At 43.6% G+C, this 23232-nt stretch overlaps 2 protein-coding genes across 2 annotated transcripts in view; one reads left to right on the forward strand and one right to left on the reverse strand.

The window, feature by feature from the left end:
- Positions 1-23232, reverse strand: part of LOC311010055 (scavenger receptor cysteine-rich domain-containing protein DMBT1-like) — a gene marked incomplete at both ends in the record, with an annotated part of 528569 nt that overhangs the window by 176264 nt on the left and 329073 nt on the right. The gene's annotated exons all lie outside the window — the stretch shown is intronic.
- The window catches only part of LOC311010000 (scavenger receptor cysteine-rich type 1 protein M130-like), a gene marked incomplete at both ends in the record, with an annotated part of 117861 nt that overhangs the window by 5597 nt on the left and 89032 nt on the right, over positions 1-23232 (forward strand). Inside the window, 6 exons of the mRNA XM_084004483.1 lie at positions 1210-1524; positions 1618-1902; positions 10972-11286; positions 11380-11670; positions 15124-15438; positions 15532-15819. Of these exons, the coding sequence (XP_083860609.1) occupies positions 1210-1524; positions 1618-1902; positions 10972-11286; positions 11380-11670; positions 15124-15438; positions 15532-15819 (1809 nt within the window). The remainder of the gene's footprint in view (positions 1-1209; positions 1525-1617; positions 1903-10971; positions 11287-11379; positions 11671-15123; positions 15439-15531; positions 15820-23232) is intronic.

A 23232-nucleotide genomic window follows, 5' to 3' on the forward strand; every position in this document is an offset into this window, starting at 1 on the left:
CTGGTGTTACAGTTTATTTCAATTTCTTTGGCTCATCTCTTGAAACTTTGTTAATATTCTCAGAACCTGATTTGTCTAAATAGCTTCCATGTTCCAACACAACACCATAACTCACCTGCAAAAGGTCAGAACTCACTCAAAACATTGAAGTCGTGCTTCAAAACAAAGTTAGTGTCTCATATAAAAAGTCTCTGCCCTCCAAATGAAAAGTTCCTTTGACCTCATGGAAACAATGGTGGTCAGAATGTTGAGATGTTTTTCAGGACGGCAGTGGAGCCTGGAAATGTTCCTTATATCCACATTTCAGGTTTGTCCTATTTCTTTAGTTGACCCTGAATGTTTCCTCTACTAGAATGTTCTGTTTGTCCAGTGAACTGAACACTAAACTGAATACTATCCACATGCTGATTTCATCAATACAAGTTTCTTTTACAGTATTACACACTGCACTCACGTTTCCATGGAAACGGTTACAGTTGCCCTGTTCATGATGTACCTGAGCAGGTTCCTCCATGTTCAGACATTGTGGTTATTCTGTTGTAGTCCAGCTCTATAAATATGTTTGGTAACAGCCGTACTCATGAATAGCACCTGTCAGCTGACTGGAGATGACGTGTGATTGGTTGATGTAAGATGGGACAAACTCCTCATTGGTTAGTGAAGTTCAAGTTTCTCCTGACAGACAATTTACCAGTTTAGTGGACGTTAGAAAATACTCCATAGTACATAATGATATTCATGGTATATATGCTGACACATTTAGACAGTTGAATGGACTATTGTACATGTGATGACTCACACCATGAAAGAATTCATACATGTTTTGAAGAGAACAACTATTCAACTGAGAAACAACATAATCAGTTTTGATCAGCAAGATATGTTCAATCATTAATTGTGCAAATTGTAGATAATTGTACTCATTTGCATATATGTGCTAAAACATTTGCAATTTCTTTAAAAGAATGAGAAATGATAATCTGTTGTGAAGCAGTGGCCAGTGGTTTGGAGGTTTACACATGTTGTTTAGAAAATATTCATTATCTTTAGAGAATTGTGGCAAAGCAATTGAGAAAAACTGTAAATGATGAACTGATGGTGGAATTGTTTTGAGTCCAGTTTGAATCACTGAATAGTTTCATGACATCTTTTTCTCTGGTGTCTGGTGTCTTTTCTCTCTCTCTATTTGATCTTCTATCATCTCTCCAGACTCTGTCAGGCTGCTGAATGGGACTAGTCTGTGCTCAGGCAGACTGGAGGTGAAGTCCAACCAGTCCAACCAGTGGTGGTCCTCAGTGTGTGAAGCTGACTTTGACCAGCAGGATGCAGAGGTGGTCTGTAGGGAGCTTGGCTGTGGGGCTCCTTCAGTCCTCCAGGGGGCGCTCTATGGAGACGTGGGGGCTCCAACGTGGACCAAAGAGTTCCAGTGTGGAGGCCATGAGTCTGCTCTCCTGGACTGTAGAAGCTCAGGCTCAGATAGAAACACCTGCTCACCTGGCAAAGCTGTTGGACTCACCTGCTCAGGTAGAAGAGGAGCTGCAGCTTTGATCTGGTTCATTTCTGTTCTCATCAAACTCACTTTGCTCTTTGACTGACGACTCCCTTCTTTCTGTTCAGAGCCTGTCAGGTTGGTGGGAGGAGCCAGTCGCTGTGCTGGAACACTGGAGATGAGACATCAGGGAGACTGGAGACCAGTGTTTGGCTATCACTGGACCCTGAAGGAAGCAGCTGTTGTCTGTAGAGAGCTGGACTGTGGCTCTGCTGTTTCTGTAGGACGGAGAGAGGAGTCCTCAGACAGACCTGTGTGGAGGATCTGGTCTGACTGTGTTCATTCTGGATCCACTCTGAGGGAGTGTGCAACATCAGGTTCCTCTTCCTCCATCCTGAATCTCACCTGCTCAGGTAAACCCCTCAGTGACATCATCTATGACAGCAGTGTTCCCAGTATGTACCTTCCTCTGTCCCAGTGACAGTCAGTGGTTTCCACTGGACTGAACTGTAAAGTTCTCCAGGACAATGACGTCCTAGAATGTAGAGAAGTGGGCTGGTTTCTGGAAGCTTCAGACCCTCCATAGACTGCTGAGCTTCACCTGGCAGGACACACCTGTCTGTCTGTCTGTCTGTCTGTCTGTCTGTCTGTCAGACCTGTGACATCACTTCCTGTTTTAAGGGTCCATCTTGTTGAACGGAGGGTAAATGTGACCTTTCATCTCTCGTCCATCATTTCCATCTAAAGTCTTACCAAACTCCTTTCAGTAGAGAACTACAAACAGGAAGTAGGACCATATAACAGCTGTTGAACAAATGAACGAACAAATAATCATTTTCATATCGGTGTAATCCCCCCAGGCACAAAAAGAAAGTTAAGCATAAGAATATCGCTCAAATACGTAGACTACGGCATAGGATGTTAATCATATTTCACATATTAAACAGTAAATATAAGTGGCTATTTCAACAAAGAAATGTCCTTTTTCAGAAAAATCCAGTTCGCAAAAAACTCCCTGTTAAAATAATTTTTCCGTAAACGAATAAATTCACCCAAGGAGGAGATCGGAGACATAAGTAAAGTCGACGTCTGACTTTAATCTTGTACAAGAGGAGCAGTTACAGTGCAACAACGTGTGAGGATGCTACAGAGGAAGTGCTCAAATCACTGTTGTGACTTGAGTCTTTTAAAGGCACAGGAGATGATGCGTCATTGACAGTGAATCTTCATGCAGAACTAGACATCATGACTACCAGGCCTCTGATAACATTTAGGTCAGCCATGGAGATACTAAAATAATAAACAGTTCAACACATAAAGCTGTAACCTGAACAAAGAAAACTTTAAGACATGAGGTTATACAAAATTCTTATAACATTCCCTCCTGTTTATGCTTATCTTAAGCATAATCATTAGTTAAATTGTGTGGAGTGTGAGAGCGAAAACCCTGTCAGGCAGTTTCTTAGCAACTTCAGTACCATCTTTACATTCAGGCAGGGAAATTCTCTCACGGCCCCTCTGCCTACAGGCGACCGCCTTGTGGTCCTCCAGTCCAATCGGGAAAATACAATGATTCAATTCAAACAAGGTTATACATAAAAAAATCTAATCTCTAACAGTCTAAAGCTTAATAGGAAGGAAGAATAGAAATCAAACAAAATGTCCAACGCAGGCTGGTCAACCCATCGATCCCGTTAGTCGAACCTGGCCCTGCCTAAGAAATCTCACCCTGAGCTCGTGGAAAACAATAAAACATTACAGACTTCCTTCCATCATGTGATTAACATACAGTGGAGATAACATCCTTCTCTTAGGCTACACTCGTAATGCTTATCAGTATCTTACATCTTCCTTTTGGGATTTTCTGTAAATACATCATTGCGCTGTGGAATTGATGTTTTTATTTTTATTTAAACTACTAATCATAGAAATCCTCCAAGTCTCCATGCATGTCCTCAGCTTCCAGATCACCTGGAACTTTCTGCTCACCTAGGAATCGGGAAGCACACTTCACAGGGGTTATTTCATCGTCACTGTAATCTGATAGATATGATGTTGCATCACCTTTATCCTCCTCATCCGGCACTCTGGTGTACAGTAACATCTTGTTCATGGCAACGTCAATCAGCCTCTGAACTAAGTCTCTCGGGAATGGAACACAACAACAACACAACGTAGTCATAATTATGGTCATTATAATTATGGTTATCAGAACTGATTGTATGAGCCCTGACCACCTCCCGAACATGTTCTCCATCCATGAAAAGTAAGGGTGTTCATCAATACCTGAGTTTTCTGCGAACTCCTCGGATAGCGATGTCAAACCTGCCAGCTCCCTAGTCACACTGCTGTCAGGAGCGGTGTTATTGGGAATGAAAGTGCAACACATATCCCCAAACATCTTACACACACCTCCCTTCTCGGCCAGCAGCATGTCCAGCGCCAGCCGTTTCTGCCATGCCAAGAGACTAGTCCTATCTAATTGTGAAGACAACCCCTTGATGCTGTCTCTGACATAATTGATGAACCTTTGTTGGTTATAATACATATAGTTAATCCAATCAACATTGTTAATGTTGGTCTAAGTGTCTTACCACCGCAGAACCACCAGATGTCCGCCCTGGTCACAAGTTGTCTTCTCACCCACGCATCCTGCACACCCCAGTCTCCTGCTGATAACTTCAGGGTTAGATTACAGGAAGCCAAAGTTCCTACACTAACCGTACCTTCTTCTCTAGACAGACAGGTGTAGTTGCCGTCATATGGCTCAAACCAGGGTGGCCGCGTGCGAGTTGGCACAGGGGGAAACAATTGTATAGTGGTGCAGTTCCTGTCGGCGGGTAGAGACACAAAGTTATACAATTTGCGGTCTGATTTCTCTTTTAGCTCTTAATTTGGCTGGTGTTGAATCAGCTAGCGTTGTATTGGCTAGTGTCGTATTTATAATCAGTGATTCAGCTGCGGTGCGATTGTTGTTGCCATTCGATTGTTGAGACTGACGTTCGTGTACCCAGAGTATCGGAATAACCACTATCAATGCTACCAGACTGATTAGACACAATGTTCCTCTCATACCGCATCCCGTCCTTCGAAACAGATGCCACAGTCTATCTGCCATGGTGTGGTGTTTTTACTTATCTGTCCCCTCTGGAGTGCTGTATGCTCTCTTACAGTGTGTCAGATGAACCCACGTTCCTCTCTCAGCGATGTGGACTGCTGTCGGTGTAGATAGCAGAACCTGATATGGACCTTCCCAGCGAGGAGATGACCAGTGATAACTGCAATGAAACTTTTAGTTGAATGTTAGACATTTCTTATAATTTAGCCATGACTTGGTTTCTGAAATGTGGACCGTTTTCACAATAAATTGTTTCTGGGAATCCGAATCTTAGTGCAATAACAGTAGCAAGGATTTTTGCTACCACTATAGCGTCGTTTGTTGCTGTTGGTGTGATTTCAACCCATTTTGAAAACATATCTCCTAGACAGTATTTCTTCCCCTCTGATTTGTTTAGTTCGATGAAGTCCATGCATATTGTTTGGAAAGGATATTCAGCTTTCTGGAACGCCCCACTTTTAGGTCTCCTTCTTCCTTGCGAGTTGTGCTTGTAGCAAATCAAACAGGATGCACAAACATTTTTAGAGTCATTTTGGAATCCATATGTTGTAAAACATTTACTTATCATTGCCACATCCCTCCTGTTGAGACATGGGTAATCCCATGGCTCAAAATAGCCGCAAATCGATAGAGGGTTTTAGGAAGGATGGGCTTACCCTCAAGTCTCCAGATGTCGTCATCTGTTTGTTTTGCTCCTTTGTCGCGCCACAGTGATTTCTCAGTGTCTGGTGTTATAGCCTGCATGTCCTTCAAGATATCATGGTCAATGTGCTCTGTGTCAGTATCAGTAACAAAAATGTAATCTAAGCCCCGTCCCTCTGTCGCTGCGCGTTTAGCTTCTACGTCTGCTTTGCGGTTTCCCCGTGAAACTGGTTAGAATCAAATCTTTGTGTTGAATAGATTTGTCTGTAGATGTTACCATGCCTCTGTTTTTCCACTGTTGGTCGAAAACATGCAGTGTGGAGAATGCATACTGGTTATCTGTGTAGACTGTGATAGCTTTCCCTTCCCCCAATCTACATGCCTCCATCAAAGCTACTCTGTCTGCTGCCTGTGCTGAGAAATGTGATGGCAAAGGTGAGGATTTCAGCACCCTCCCCTGTGTCACCACCGCACACTACTGGCATTCCTGCCATCTGGATTTTTCCTGCAGGAATCGTCAACAAACATTGTTATGTCTGGATGTGTGAGTGGTGTATCAGTCAGGTCTGCTCTCGGTAAAACAGTCTCTTAAGTTTTAGCTAAGCAGTCATTTTTATCACCGTCCTGTTTGTGTGGCAAAAGTGTGGATGGATTCAATGTGTTGCAGCGTTCGATTGTCAAATGTGGCTGCACCATTAGTATTGTCATACAATTGAGATGCCATGCTGGCGACAGGAAAGCTACTTTGTTTTGCCTCAGAAGTACAGAAACCGCATGTGAAACCTTCAATGTCAATGGATGAAACAACACGAGTGAAGCTGAACTCTGTACAGCAATAGCTGCTGCCTGCACTGCCTGTAAGCATGGAGGCATATCTCTTGCTATGGGATCAAGTTTAGAAGAGTAATAAGCTACTGGTCGTAGTTTTTGTCCAAAAGGCTGTTAGAACGCTAGTCATGAATCCTTGTCTCGCGTCACATGTTTGGATGAAAGGAAATAGAATTTTGGTGGGTTAAATTTGGCTAAATTTGATGACATCGGCTGTGTGCTGTGTATGTGTGTGTGTGTGTGGGTGTGTGTGTCTCAGCATGACCTGTCCGTTGAGATAGTCACGCAGGTGATGATTCTCGGTTCCGGGGAGATGAGTCTCGATGCCGTCTGAGTCCTCTGCCTCTTGCCCCTCGTCCTCCTCCGGACCTGCAGCCTCTCACCCAATGTCCAGTTTTAGCAAACATCGTTCCTGTCTCTCGACCTGCTCCCCTCCGCGCCCCCTCCTCTCCCTCCTTCTCCTCCTCTCCGCCATCCACCCCGCTTTCTCGGTGCACCCTCTCGGTAAAACACATTGCAATCACTCCTCCAATCATCACCATCATCATCAAGACAAAGTAGTCACTTATCTCCTCCTTTCCCTTGTTTCTGTGTATGTGATGAAATAAGAGGATTGAATGTCTTACCGCTACGGGTTTTACCCCCTTGTTCTGCGTCCCATGGGTGCCCTGGTATTTGCGGAGCGGAGGCTTCTGGCGGTTCGGAGGAGGCCGGAACATGTGCCGGCCTGGGGTGGAGTGGAGGTGGCCGCAGATGAGGCTGATCCGGGTAGGGGGAGGGACAGGCGTCGGACCCAGAGTGACTTCGTCATCATCTCTCCGTTGTTCTCGGTGAGAATAAAGAACAGGATAAAGATTAGAACTTGTCTGTTTGTGTACTTCTTTTTCTTTTCTCTCCTGCTCTAGTCTAATTTCCTTATCTTCCTGCTCCCAATCTCTTAGTTTCCTCCACATTTAGTCTTCCCCGAAACCCATATTTGGTTTTCCACAGCTTAAGATATTTGACGCCGTCTTTATCTTTTTCCTGCATATACTTTGAAACTCCTGTATATCACCTTCCATGTTCCGGCCGCAACACGAATGGCTGTTACCCATTTTTTTTTATTTCTATCTAGCTCACCCTATTCTATTTTATTTTTAAATAGGTTGTATATATACTCACAAACAACTATAATAATAGTAATAATAACAATCAGAAAAACATACACAGTAGAAACTCACAAACAAATATAATACGAACGTGCTCAGCAAAAAACTAATGTTTGTCTTACCTGAATGATAGCGCTTTTTCCCTTTTTGTTAACTCAGGCGGCCTGGTGGATCAAAGTAGTTTACGTCGTTCCAAAGACGTGTTACTGGCCTCAAGACCCAGTACTTTGAGGTAGGAATCAAAGTAGGTCTCGTCGTTCCAAAGACGTACCTTATACTGTTCTCAGACCCTAGTACTCCGAGGTGCTTGTTTGACCTCGGGTTTTTTTTACTGACTCAGCAAGACTCCCTCCTAAATCAAAACTACCCGATAGGAGAATCCCTCCTCTCCCCCTTTTTTTTTTTTTTGTTTTGTTTTGTTTTTGTAACTGGTCGACTGTTGTCAACACAGTTCTCTGTGTCTTGCTGAATGAGTAGAAAAACCTTTTCACCCAATCTGGTAAAACTCTTTCTCGGTAAGTTTGAGAATCCTGGATTGCCTTGTTGCTTCTCGGGCTTGTGGCCCCCGGACTTTAAACCGTGCAATCCTAGACAGCTTCGCGGCGCTTTTTGGGTCTACCACCCCCTCAGCGCTTTTTGGACCTAAGCCTAAGCCCCCCGGATTTTAAACCCCACGCTTTTTTGGACCGTAGCCCCCGGACTTTAAACCTGGCTGTCTATTACTGGCACCAGACGCAGTCTTCGAGATCCCAGATCTCAGTTGTTTTACCAAATGGTGAAAATCCCCTCATTCAGGAATTTTGTGTTTGCCCGATTTTTTTTAGATGCCTCAGATTCCTCCTTCGTTCGGACCCCGTCACTGCTCTCCTCTCCAGCCGGGCCCGCCTTGCAAGGTGTTCAGGTCCGGTAGTTGGAGAAAAGAAACAGATATTGGGCCCCACGTTGGGCGCCAAATGTTAAAAGAATTTTTCTGAAACGAATAAATTCACCCAAGGAGGAGATCGGAGACAGAAGTAAAGTCGACGTCTGACTTTAATCTTGTACAAGAGGAGCAGTTACAGTGCAACAACGTGTGAGGATGCTACAGAGGAAGTGCTCAAATCACTGTTGTGACTTGAGTCTTTTAAAGGCACAGGAGATGATGCGTCATTGACAGTGAATCTTCATGCAGAACTAGACATCATGACTACCAGGCCTCTGATAACATTTAGGTCAGCCATGGGGATACTAAAGTAATAAACAGTTCAACACATAAAGCTGTAACCTGAACAAAGAAAACTTTAAGACATGAGGTTATACAAAATTCTTATAACACTCCCCTTCGCAAAAAATCTAGAGCTCTGCAAAGAATCTGGATTATGTCCACGATTTGAAATGTTGAAAATGTCGGAGAATATTGTTTAGATATGTGATCGGTAGGAAAAACGGTAATTTCCTTCTAAGTAATCAAAATCCTCTCCCGACGTAAAGCTGCCATTTCAAAGTTATTAGTTACATTACAATATTACTGTCTTTGAATTGTAAGGCATTACACTACTTTTACATTACTTTTGCATTACTTTTCGCCAAAATAAAAGGAAATATGGATTTTTTGTTCTCAATAGATCTTCTTGTGTTCAATGCAGCTCATTACACAGCAGGATGTGATGTTTTTCGCTTCAAAATAAAAAAACGGAAAACGAGAAACGACTCGTTAACTGATATTAGATATTTTGTTCATGAATGGGATTCGGGGATGAAATAACAGGGCCATTTTTAATTTCCAGATTTGCCGTTCGTCTTTTTTAATGACCTTGAAGGCGCTGTATGCTGCGAAATTACCTGAAAGCCTACCTGAGACATTTAGGGGAGCTCTAAAACACTGTTCATTAACGCTCTGACAGCGTCTGACGCTCGCTTTTTGAAATAAACCTACTGTTTTAAACATGCACCGAAAGCGTTATGACGCGGACATAAAAGCGGTTCAAAACCGACGGGGAGAATCGGAGCCCCCGCCTCTTCCCCGCCGCCCAGCCGTTGATCCTCGGTGTGCCGGGTCGGCTGCGCTCTGACCGACCGGGAGCCGCTCCGTGAGTCGGTGTCCAGCTCATGGAGCCTGCTAACAGCGCTTAATTAACATAGTGTAGAGTCACACGGACCGGCTTTCACACTTTTCCAAAAGTGGAGCGTATGCCCATCTCGCGATCACAAATGTAGAGACAATTGATTTCGGGTTTAAAATGCATTGTAACGCGCGTTACTGAGATTTGTACCGAGTAAAATATTACCAGTTTTTTTTTTGTAATGCCTTAGGCTACATTACCGCGTTACAGCAAAACGTAGCCTAATGCATTACAGTAATGCATTACTTTTGTAACGCGTTACTCCCAACACTGATGGTAACTGACCTAAAGGTTGAGTTCACTCTCTTTCTGGAACGGAAAACTCAGTTTCCATCTTCTCAGGGTTAACAAACTCAGAGTTTCAGGAAAACCTGCTTTCTGGACCGAGCCCCAGGAGTCTGGTTGGAGGTCTGGATTATTACTTTTATTGTGTTCGTTCTTATTTTATTGGTTTTAACCTGCATGTCACCTGTTGCTTTTACTATTCTTTATTTATCCTTTAGCTTTTTATTGACTTGTCTTATAGATTCTAACTAGTTGGTTGCTTCTTTTTATGTATTTTTACTCCTACTTTTTAAAGGATTTGATTCACATGCATCATTGATCACATCTGGTGCTTTTATGCACAGCTTCGGATGTCTCTTTTCTTTGTCCAGACCTGCAAACTCAGAGGGGCTGAAAAAGGTGACATATTTGCCAAATAAACCTGAGTAGGGGGGTTTGGGGGTTTGGGGGCATCCCCCCCCCCCCCCCCAGAAGATTTCTCTGTGGTTTTATCAAATAAATGAAGCATTCTGGTGAACTCTGAGAAGAAAATAAGGGAAAAGACAAGATTTTCTTCAGGTAAAAAAACAAACAAATGTAGTAACAGATCAACAACAATAAGCACACAAACACTTACGACAGTACATGTAATCATACAAACCCAGCAGAGGCTCTGAAGCAATCATTCATCAATCTATTTACACTATATACATTTAAAGTACTCATACATATGCATACCAAGTTCTAAAAGCACAAAGGACATATCTCAGGACCTACAGACACCCTGTGCTCAAATAAAGTATCCTCAGTAATTATGAGACATGGGATGGCTCTAATTAATTTCTTGTCTCAACCTTTAGCCAGGCCCAGCTCCATCTGCACCTCAGCCCTGACGCTAGCTGTGCTACATAGATAGCGTCTTCCTCTTTGAGCTCTCATTCTGGAAAAGAAGTGTCCAGATATTATCTGCTGGGTCAGCGCTCCTTCTTCATAATTACCTCTGAACTGATGTTGATTGTAGGCTAACGTTAATACACAATTCAGTCACGTTAGCTGACGTGCTAACTAGCTGACCTAACTTTCCATTATAAACTTGGTGGAAAAGGTAACGTTAGGAAAAAGGAATCACGACACACTTAAACTTCATTTAACATTAAACAGCGTATTATATCGTTGGCAGATAATATGACTTACCTCAAAGCCAGTATCATTGAAAAGTGAAGAAGACGACGATGCCGTTATCTTGACGTTCCACCAAAGATATTTTATTGTGAAGGAGATCACACTCTGAAATGTCAATAGTCTCACTCCAGTCTATGTGAAATTATGCCAACATATGTCATTTCTCTCTCTCTATTTGATCTTCTATCATCTCTCCAGACTCTGTCAGGCTGCTGAATGGGACTAGTCGGTGCTCAGGCAGACTGGAGGTGAAGTCCAACCAGTCCAACCAGCGGTGGTCCTCAGTGTGTGAAGCTGACTTTGACCAGCAGGATGCAGAGGTGGTCTGTAGGGAGCTTGGCTGTGGGGCTCCTTCAGTCCTCCAGGGGGCGCTCTATGGAGACGTGGGGGCTCCAACGTGGACCAAAGAGTTCCAGTGTGGAGGCCATGAGTCTGCTCTCCTGGACTGTAGAAGCTCAGGCTCAGATAGAAACACCTGCTCACCTGGCAAAGCTGTTGGACTCACCTGCTCAGGTAGAAGAGGAGCTGCAGCTTTGATCTGGTTCATTTCTGTTCTCATCAAACTCACTTTGCTCTTTGACTGACGACTCTCTTCTTTCTGTTCAGAGCCTGATGATGTCAGGTTGGTGGGAGGAGCCAGTCGCTGTGCTGGAACACTGGAGGTGAGACAGGGAGACTGGAGACCAGTGGATGGCGGTGGCTGGACCCTGAAGGAAGCAGCTGTTGTCTGTAGAGAGCTGGACTGTGGCTCTGCTGTTTCTGTAGGACGGAGAGAGGAGTCCTCAGACAGACCTGTGTGGTGGATCGGGTCTGACTGTGTTCATTCTGGATCCACTCTGAGGGAGTGTGCAACATCAATATTCCCCTCTTCCTCCATCCTGAATCTCACCTGCTCAGGTAAGCCCCTCAGTGACATCATCTATGACATCATCTATGACTGTGGTTTTCAAACTGGGGCGTGCCGAGTAGGGCCGTATGATGGAATCACATATTTTGACAATGAAAATGTAATCAACTGTAAAATGCGAAATTTCATTGAATTTATAAAAGTCTTTGTTTTCTCTAATATATATATATATATATATATATATATATATATATATATATATATATTAAACATTATAAGCGTTTGTCGAAAGAAAAGAGAAAAAACACGTTGAGAGTCTCTCCTGTGTTTTAGTGTAATTAACAGACACCGCTTCATCCAGTCTCTCCTCTCTGTCTGTTTCACAGAGGGGCGGGGCTGACACACACAAACACACACACACACACACACACACACACACACACACACACACACACACACACACACACACACACACACACACACAGTGATTGATAGTCATGTTGAAGATGTTTATGATAAGTTTTTTCTGAGTTTTGTCATCAAATGACCCACAAGAATCCATGTGATGAGCAGCTCCAAACACAATCTCACGTTAGAAACATTGAGAAATGAACTGATTCACAACTGATAGTGAAACTTAAATAGCGGCGAGTGGATCGACAGACGCGCTGACTTCAGACACGGTGAAAGTCCATAAATGATTGCACACACATTTGCATATTTATGCACATGTTCATGGTCTCTGAATAACAAGGAATTATAATAAAACTACTAGAATGTTTTAGGGCTGTTGGAACGAACTTCTGGAACCGAATATAATTAGAATAGTAAACAAATCAGTACTATTGGAATGTATACATGTATGTAATGAAATGAGTATATGTTTTGTTAGAAACGTGTTTTTAACACTAGGAAATCTCGTCCTCCTCGTCTTGGCCTGCCCACATAAACGGATGCTTTTGACACATGAAGTCTGATGAACAGTAAAGTTTTCTGAATCACAATCTCACCACAGAAACAGCGACAGCAGCGCACGCAGAAATAACGGCGTGGCAGCGCTCCGTGAAATGAAACAAAGATATGGACGGAGCTCTAGAAGCGATGACGTCATGACAAAGATGCATGCAATGTGGTTGTTTTACTTTCTTCATTCTTACTTATCTAGAAAGCTGTCAGCTGTTGGTAATTCAACATATTCAACATATCTGCTGAATGCACCAAGATATCTGTATGAGAGAAACCTCCACGTGTGCTGCTTCAGGAGTCCTCTGGGCCGACCACCAAGCAGCCTGAAAGGACTCCTTCTTCAGCTCCACAGCTTTCTGAGCCGCTGGTTTCCACCAGCAGGTTCTTTGGTTGCCACCATAGCAGGCACCAAAAGTGGCCACAACTCTGAGCAGCTCAGTCGGGGGCTCGTCAGTATCTCCACCCCCACGTGGAGTCCTTCACCCTGAACACCTCCTTACAGGGCTCCAGACTAACTTTATGCATTGGTTGCACTGGTGAGCCTAACTTTTTTTTTTAGGTGCACCAGCACAAAATTCAGGTGCACCCACGTTTTTCATTGCGTCGCCTTTAACACCAAAAGGTCACCTTTTCATCACTCTCCTTTTACATAATGACGCCCCCTTATGGCCTAGGTTAACTGCAGCACCATCAGCACCCAGAGCACCCGTTTTCTCCAGCCAATCTGCACACTGATGCCCAAACGCAGCAAATGCTTGCTTTGTGGCAGCATAAATTCCTCAAGAATAAAAAGATCCTACAGGTCACTAGCCTATAGATTGCAAATGGAAAACTGTTTATGTGATCTTAGCCTAGCCTACTTATATTTTTACTTAGGCTATTCATTTTTAATAATATTAGGAATAGGCTACTATACAATGTCCTATTCATGATCTCTCATGCTGTAATGTGGGCCTTCAAACACTGTGCGTGTCCATGCTCCACCCGACATGTCCAATTAACATGTTGACCGGCCTCCCTTTATGCAAAATGCAGCAGTAGACAATAACGCACTCCTTCGTAGAGACTCTTCCACAAACGCACTATTACCGGCCATATTCTGACCGCACTCCCGACAATAAATGCAGTGCATTGAGTCCCTTTCTTCATCGTACATCAGCCAGGGAAATTGCTTCAACCAGTCCTGTCTGAAGGCATATTTTGGGGCTTTTTAATTAATTAATTAATTGTCTTGGGGCCAGGCTTTCTGCCTCTCTTCATTTTCAAAGAAAAGTACCGGCTCAGCTCGCTCGCATTTTTCGAACTGACACAATTTACAGCAGTGAAAAGGACCACAGCCAATCAGAGGCAAGGACCTGCCCGAGCTCTGTCTCTTATTGGTTTAGACCACGTTTCTAAACACAGCTTTATTGTCAGGAAGATAAGAGAGAATCCAAAACTGTAACTTCTCTGTGTGGAGAGCAACGTTTGTGGAGTCTCTGAGCAGAAGGAACAGAATAGAGGATCTGCAGATGATGATGTGTTTCTGCTTGAAAACATATTGAAAGTGTTGAACAATGGATAACAGTTGTTAGAGTGTATTCATGTAAATGTGATGTAACACTGCTGCAGGCTGTGGTGTTCTAAACATGTTCTGGTGTTACAGTTTATTTCAATTTCTTTGGCTCATCTCTTGAAACTTTGTTAATATTCTCAGAACCTGATTTGTCTAAATAGCTTCCATGTTCCAACACAACACCATAACTCACCTGCAAAAGGTCAGAACTCACTCAAAACATTGAAGTCGTGCTTCAAAACAAAGTTAGTGTCTCATATAAAAAGTCTCTGCCCTCCAAATGAAAAGTTCCTTTGACCTCATGGAAACAATGGTGGTCAGAATGTTGAGATGTTTTTCAGGACGGCAGTGGAGCCTGGAAATGTTCCTTATATCCACATTTCAGGTTTGTCCTATTTCTTTAGTTGACCCTGAATGTTTCCTCTACTAGAATGTTCTGTTTGTCCAGTGAACTGAACACTAAACTGAATACTATCCACATGCTGATTTCATCAGTACAAGTTTCTTTTACAGTATTACACACTGCACTCACGTTTCCATGGAAACGGTTCCTGTATTTGTATTCATGTAAAACGACTGTAAACCATGAAAGAATTCATACATGTTTTGAAGAGAACAACTGTTCAACTGAGAAGCAACATAATCAGTTTTGATCAGCAAGATATGTTCAGTCATTAATTGTAGATAATTGTACTCATTTGCATATATGTGCTAAAATATTTGCAATTTGTCTAAAAGAATGAGAAATGATGATCTGTTGTGAATCAGTGGCCAGTGGTTTGGAGGTTTACACATGTTGTTTAGAAAATATTCATTATCTTTTGAGAATTGTGGCAAAGCAATTAGAAAAACTGTAAATGATGAACTGATGGTGGAATTGTTTTGAGTCCAGTTTGAATCACTGAATAGTTTCATGACATCTTTTTCTCTGGTGTCTGGTGTCTTTTCTCTCTCTCTATTTGATCTTCTATCATCTCTCCAGACTCTGTCAGGCTGCTGAATGGGACTAGTCTGTGCTCAGGCAGACTGGAGGTGAAGTCCAACCAGTCCAACCAGTGGTGGTCCTCAGTGTGTGAAGCTGACTTTGACCAGCAGGATGCAGAGGTGGTCTGTAAGGAGCTTGGCTGTGGGGCTCCTTCAGTCCTCCAGGGGGCGCTCTATGGAGACGTGGGGGCTCCAACGTGGACCAAAGAGTTCCAGTGTGGAGGCCATGAGTCTGCTCTCCTGGACTGTAGAAGCTCAGGCTCAGATAGAAACACCTGCTCACCTGGCAAAGCTGTTGGACTCACCTGCTCAGGTAGAAGACGAGCTGCAGCTTTGATCTGGTTCATTTCTGTTCTCATCAAACTCACTTTGCTCTTTGACTGACGACTCTCTTCTTTCTGTTCAGAGCCTGATGATGTCAGGTTGGTGGGAGGAGCCAGTCGCTGTGCTGGAACACTGGAGGTGAGACAGGGAGACTGGAGACCAGTGGATGGCGATGGCTGGACCCTGAAGGAAGCAGCTGTTGTCTGTAGAGAGCTGGACTGTGGCTCTGCTGTTTCTGTAGGAGAGAGAGAGGAGTCCTCAGACAGACCTGTGTGGTGGATCTGGTCTAACTGTGTTCATTCTGGATCCACTCTGAGGGAGTGTGCAGGATCAGATTCCTCTTCCTCCATCCTGGATCTCACCTGCTCAGGTAAGCCCCTCAGTGACATCATCTATGACAGCAGTGTTCCCAGTATGTTCCTTCCTCTGTCCCAGTGACAGTCAGTGGTTTCCACTGGACTGAACTGTAAAGTTCTCCAGGACAGTAGCCATGTTTCCATCCAAAGTGATTCGAATTACTGGGAAATGCGCATTAAAAGAAATTCGAATCATGTGTGTTTCCATCAAAAGAACGGACTTTGGTGAAAACTACAAATTCGCGCGAGTTTTCTAAGTCACGCGAGATTTTCCGCGGGTTGGCATGGCAACCAGCCTGTAAACATTCCGTCGTCTTCCTGCCGGTGACACCGGCTGGACCGGCCGGTGCTTGGGTGAGGTGCATGGGCTTTTCACACAGCCTTGTGGGCACAAGTGGCCCGAGTTCGGCCGTGTTCAGCTGTCTGTCTCCCGGCTGGTTTGCGTGCTGCGCGTCTTGGCGTTTCGCGTTCGACGGAGAGTCCGCCTGTGTGGACTCTCCGTCGAACGCTGGGCGGGCCGGTGTTTGACCGATGTCCGAGGGCTTTTCAGCAAGCTCTGACGGTGAGAGTCCCGACAGTTCGGCGTGGTTGAGGTCTCTATTTAAATGTCAAACACTGGAAGCAGTCGGGGTGAAAGTGCGCTACGTCACACTTGATTCGCATACAGCTGTTTCCATCCCATTCGAATCAACCAAAACCCGGCCATAGCGAGCGTATTTCATTTTGTGCGAATCAGGGGATTTTAATGCGAATCACGGCGTTTCCATCATCATTTTCCGATGCGATACATCTAGATGCGCATCTAAACAGCTGATGGAAACGCACCTAATGACGTCCTAGAATGTAGAGAAGTGGGCTGGTTTCTGGAAGCTTCAGACCCTCCATAGACTGCTGAGCTTCACCTGGCAGACTTGTGACATCACTTCCTGTTTCCACAGCGTATCTTGATCTCATTCTAATGTTTAACTCTAGATTATGGGCTGTAAGTCTCATGTTGTGCAATAAAAGTTTTCAAACATATCTTTTGTGTTTGATAATAATAATAACCATAATTATAATGACAATAATAAAGGTTATTTATAGCACTTATCAAAACGAGTAGTTACATCATTCTTTATGAGGCAGACATCAAGAGAGGAAAGGAGAGAATAAAATGCAACATACACACATTTCCAGATATTTATGAACAAATCTGAATAAATCCAAATGAATTCTTAAAAAATATATCAATCTGAACGTGGTCACAAACTACAGGTAGCATCTAACAGGATGTAACTGTTTCTATGACTTCCTGTGACGTCTATGAAGGCTGCTGGAAAGTGTTGGACTGCACGGCAGCTTTTAGGCTCCGCCTCCTGCTGCTGCCGCCTGATCTCGTCTACTTTCCAGGCGAGGAGCAGTTCATCTCCAACGAGCCTCATGTGACCGTTCATCATCTCTCTGTCTTTACAGACCTGCTGCTGCAGCCAAACATCTCCATGTCCTCCTCCATGGACGGGGTCTCCGAGGCCCAGCAGCAGGGGTTTCAGGCGTTCAGGCGCTCCACCTTCATCGTCTTCTGCTCCGTCCAGCCACAGTACCCAGGAGGCTCCTTCCAGCTCACCTTCACCTCCTCCAACTCAGCACACAACTACACCCAGCCAGCTGTCAATCACACTGCCCACTTCCTGTTTCCTGCTGCAGAGCCCGCCCACCAGGGACGCTACAGCTGTGTTTATCACGTCCATGTTCTTTCTCATAACTTCTCCTCTGAGAGCCGTCTGCTCTCTGTCACTGTCGTAGGTAAGCTGACTGTTCAATTCCTGATTAGCATGACTGGAAGAAGTGAAATGTAATAATATTCTTTTAGATTTAGGTTTAATCCCACAGACAAAAAGAATGTGGCTGCAGCTGAAAATGAAGCAGAAGAATATTGTGCAAACAGGCAGCCTAAGACATATGGTTTTAATCTTATGCCAGATTGCCAGTCTGCCCATGCTCGGCAATAAACTCCTTTCTGATTCTGATTCTGAACATCGTGTCCCGACGTCAGGCTGCTCCAATCAATGTGCTTCATATCTATTAGGTGGAAGTTTAGGTTCACTGTCTTTGTGGAACAGAGGACCCAGAGTGTCCCTCTTCTCAGGCTTAACAAACTCAGAGTTTAACTAAACTTGCTTTCTGGAATCCAGCCCTGATCTAGTGAACAAAGTGAAACCAGGTCTGTAAATGGTGACAGCAAACAATGGACTGGAGGACAGAATGCCAGGTCCCTAGTTTGTGTTGAATGGCAGCTGTTGGAGTCATGATGAGTCATGTGATGACTGTCCATGTGTTTGATCATCAGATCTGAGACCTGTCATCATCAGATTGGTCACCGTGCCGCTGATTCTGCTGTCGGCGCAGGTCGGCCTTTACTTCTACTGTAAGGTACTGACACATGTCTGTTGTTGAGAGCACTGACTCAGTCTGTGTTCATTGACCTGGAGAGAGGAGCCATGCAGGAAGTCACATGTCTGTGTGCTGTCACGTCTCTCCAGGCCAGCAGGGGGCAGAAGCCGGGCAGACGGGAGGACGTGGAGCCGGATTACTACAACCTGGGCGTTGGTGCAGCTGAAGGAGGGCCGACTGAACAGGAAGGAGCTCGGGGAGCAGAGTAGCACCTCCAAGGAGCTCCTCTCACATCCACATGGGTTTCTAACACACCGACACCAGCTCATGTTCATACGCATGTTCCTCTGGAAATATGACTCATCACATTTCTACTATATTGTTATTACTCTGGACATGAAAAGATGTCCATGTTGAAGTGGGGGGTTTGGAGCTAGGTGCTATCTCTGAAGCGTGAGGATCTGCTGGTGATGCTTCTGTACCTCTTCCCTGATGGTAAAAGAGTGAACAGGTGATGTGCTGGGTGGGAGGGGTCAGTGGGGAGCTGTTCTACTTCACCCTGGTAAGCACCCTGCCGCTTTCCTGATGTTTTGACGGTGGAGCAGCCTTCTGACATCATGCTCTGAGATTGAAAAGGGTGGACCAGCCAACCTAGGGTGGGGGAGACTGAGAGAGCTGGTCTGAGCTTCACTGGACTCCAATCTACAGTAGAAATGACAAAATTACAATCCCATCTCCACATTAATAACCTGTTTGAGCCCCTCCAGTCTGGTGTTCTCCACTGGCTTCCCATCTAGAAGGCATTCCACCATCTGGCCCCCCCTCATCTCCCTGACCTCATCCCCCCCTACCAACCCTCGCGGGCCCTCAGATCCACATCAGCCGGTCTCCTCTCCATCCACAAATCCAACCTCTGCAGCTTCGGGGCCAGAGCCTTCTCCAGGGCAGCTCCCAGGCTCTGGGACTCCCTTCCCCAAACCATCGGTGATTCTGAGTCCCTCACCATATTCCAGTCCCGCCTCCAAACCCATCTTCTTTCTTTCATTGTTTTGTCTGATGGTCTGTTTATCTCTTGTCTGTAAAGCGTCTTTGGGTTCAGAAAAGCGTGATATAAATTGAATGTGTTATTATTATTATTAGAAATCCTTCAGCCTCTCAGGAAGGGGGGCTCACATGATGCTTGGTCTTGTAGTTAGTGATTGTGTGCCGGCCCTGCCAAACCCCCTTAAAGTCATGGACTTGGAGCTTGTTTTCAGGTGTGACTCTAGAAGTGGCTTCAGCTGTTTGAGCTGCCTTTTGAAGTTGCTATTTAAGGAGTTTGTATTGGTCTTTGTCGCCACATTGAAATGCAGCATTTGTCTCACTGCATAGGAGCCTTACTTCCTTGTTGAAGCGAGGCTTGTTGTTGCTATGGTAACAGGTTTCTTCATGGAGACATGGTTGAAATCTCCCAGCACCAGGACTGCAGAGTCCTGTTGGAGGTCCCAGAGACTGTTTTCACACCGACTTCATCTGTTAGTCACATGTCATGACTTCACATCAGCGCCCCCTTGTGGTTCACATGGCTCATTGTTGTTGTGAAGTCGATTTGGGCAGCAGGACACATTTAGCTGAAGAGAATCACAATGAACAGCTTATTTTTGTGATGAACCAATTTTCATATTTCATAAGAATTCTGCTTCATTTTGTACATAAAGTGTTGACTTAATGTTGTACTTTATAAACAAGTATTTGATTTTGTATTTCAGGATTTTACTCTTATTAATCATTTTGCTCATTTCATAACAATTGTACTTGATTTTGCTGTTTTTCATAAGTTTTGTGCTCATTTGACTTAGTTTAAGGAATGTTGTTGTTTATCGTGACTTTTTATTCATGACCATGTTTTATATGATGAGAAGAGAAAGCAAAAAGCAAAATGAAACAAAAATGCCAAAAAACTAACAAATATGAGGCCATGGGATGATCAGTAAATCCAAGGTAAATTTCAAAATAAAAGTCTGTATATAGAATAATGATGAAGCATCTGTCTCAGGGAGTTTGCTCATTTTTGTACTGAACAGATTTTGAAGAGAAATATGGTCATAACTAAGCAAACAATCTGAATAAACATAAGAAACATATGCAGCAGGTCGATGCAGTTGAAGTAGAACACTGAAATCTTGACTTTGTATATTTGTTTTGGAATTACAATCGACCACAAATCTCTCATTTCATGTTTCTATGTTCCATTTTCTGCCTATATTTGATTTCTAGACTATTTCATGTGGTACGTTGTGGTTTTGAAGTGCTGTGATTTAGTTTTGGACACATTTAAGGAGCTTTGTTGGAGGAGCCTGAGATCTGTTCAGCGTGTTGGTTTGTTTGAGATTTGTGAAGACAGACTAAAGAGAAGACAGACTACGACGTGCCGTTCACTATTTATTCACAATTCTATCATGAAGTCAAAGCAAGAGCTCAAGGACTGTTTGTGTTTGGAAAATGCTGGTGCATGGCAGTGATAGTAGTCCCTGTGTTTGGACTTAAAACCAGATGCATGAATCACCCAGGTGTTCATGCGGATGGTAATCTATGGTCCAGTGAACTAGCAGTGCTAGCAGGCTCAGTGTAACGGTAAGGCTCACATCATCAACAGTGTTCCAGTCAATAGAACGGAGCAAAGCTCCCCATAGTACAAGAATAACATGGAACAGGGCTCTTAGTGGTGAAGTCCAACATGGAGGAATCCTCACATCCAACGACTGCTCCTCTGGAATCTTTGTGCAAATGAAAATAAATACATATATATTACATCATGTGATGTATCTGTCTGTTTTTTCACGTGACACTCTGAAATGAACGGCTACATGTTGACACATTTAGCTCTTAACGGTTAAAAAAGTGGTGAGTATTTTAAAGTCACTTTTTACCATATTTACAGCAATATTAGTGAACTTTGTCATATTGTTTGTTTTTGTGTTCCAGCTGAGAGCAAACAGCTGACGAGTTGGCAGAGAGCATTCTGGGACCAAACAGTTCCTCCAATCAAAAGTCCAAAGTCTGTCTCCGTTTCCGATTGGTCTCTTTAATGTTGTAAAGAAATGTTTGACTCCAACGTGTCAAATCATTGTTCTCAATCACTTTGCCAGTTTTTAAATTCAAGTAGTTTCACATCATCATGTGATCAGTCTTGGACCACTTTGAGTGGTATCTATCATTATCATCGGTTGGATGGACCACTGGACTTGTTTATTGCTGCAACTGAAACATGGGAACAACACACAACCAGCGTGTCAATGAAAGATGTCAGTCTGTTCCTCGAACCACAGCGTAACGTTACTCGCTTCTGCACAGTGATCGTATAGTGATAACATTTTTTAGCATACTTGAAAATAAAATGTAAAACACAAAAGATCATAATGGCCTGCATTTGTAACGGGTTGTAAATAGTCTGTTAAAATGCCTGCATAAATGGGGACAGTGCCATCTGCTGGTGTCAATGTTGCATTGCGGCACAGGGTTAAAAGAAGTGATTTATGGGTAATCCACAGCAGAACGTGTAGAAACTGCTGCGGTAAATCACATGCTAAACGCTGCAGGGATAATTGCAAGCTAAAGTGCCATAAATACGGTGGCCCAGAGGTGTCAGGCCAAATACAGAAGTCACAATACAAATACAAAAGCCACAACGGAAGTGACCTCAAACACATCTCATACTACATTTTTTTTTTTTTTTTTAACTTTATTGACATCTCGTTCTCATCTTCTCTCACATAACTTAATCGATTGCGGTTCTAGCTCCCATTTAATGGACATTACTTATCAAAATATAAAGCATGATTATGATTACACTTAATTAAATATTTAAAAATATTTTTTCAGTCAAACTACCATTGTCAAATGTTTTCTACAGTTTTTTATATATGCGCGCTCTCGCTTTCTTCCTCTTACCTGAGTAGCTGCTTTCACTCGCCATGGATTGCAACTATTAAGCAGCTTTTATCGATCATTAATGTTCATAGATTGTATTATTCCTCTGACCACGGAACCAACACAGTCTCACTCCCAGAACGTCAAATAGCGACTGACGGCAAGGGCCCTTTAGCGTCAGTCACTGACGGAAAAAGTACCCTTCGACGTCGTCTGCAGACGGAGATGGGGTTCAATTCACTACAATGTAATGCCGTCCCCGTCGATATTTGACGTCCAGAGCGGCTGCTTCACTACAATGTAATGCCGTCAGTGGCGATATATGACGTTCAGAGCGGCTGCTTTCCCGTCGATATTTGACGTTCAGAGCGGCTGCTTCACTACAATGTAATGCCGTCAGCGGCGATATAGAGCGGCTGCTTTCCCGTCGATATTTGACGTTAGAGCGGCTGCTTTCCCGTCGATATTTGACGTCCAGAGCGGCTGCTTCACTACAATGTAATGCCGTCAGCGGTGATATTTGACGTTCAGAGCGGCTGCTGCAGCAGCCCATTCACTCCTGTATTAACCCGACCACGGCTCTAATGGACGATGTGAGCATCCGTCCTATTGGATAGCCTACTTGTTAGGAAGATTTTATGGCCAGACAGCTGTTTCAATGACGTCGGGTTGCTAGGGACTACGGCTGAAAGACGCCGTGAGCACCTGTCCGATAGGGAGGACCTATTACCCGGAAGTGCTGTCATTTCTTTAGGATTTTACACTAACGATGATTTTACAATAATACCTGTGACGTTTCTAGCAACTAACACAGCAGTGTATCCTTGTTAATTACACAAGACGAATGGGCCTTGTACATCTGTTTCCGCGTTTCCCCTTCAATTCGTTAAACAAAACTTAAATAAAATAAATAAAAAATAATTATCCTAAAAATAATAAAAAGAGCCAAGGCACAAAGCCTATAGGCCTATCTAATACTATTAAAGAGTTCCCCACAGAACAGGATAACACACGAGACAGAATTTGTTCCACTTCATTTCATTTTTTATTAATAAAAATGTGAGTATAATGTGAATAAATCTGATAAATAATTAAACTAGTGTCTCAAGACATCAACATTTAGATTCAGCTTTTTTATTTTATTATTT

The sequence above is a fragment of the Eutrigla gurnardus genome, assembly GCF_963514095.1.
Source record: "Eutrigla gurnardus genome assembly, chromosome: 24".
NCBI classification, from domain to species: domain Eukaryota; kingdom Metazoa; phylum Chordata; class Actinopteri; order Perciformes; family Triglidae; genus Eutrigla; species Eutrigla gurnardus.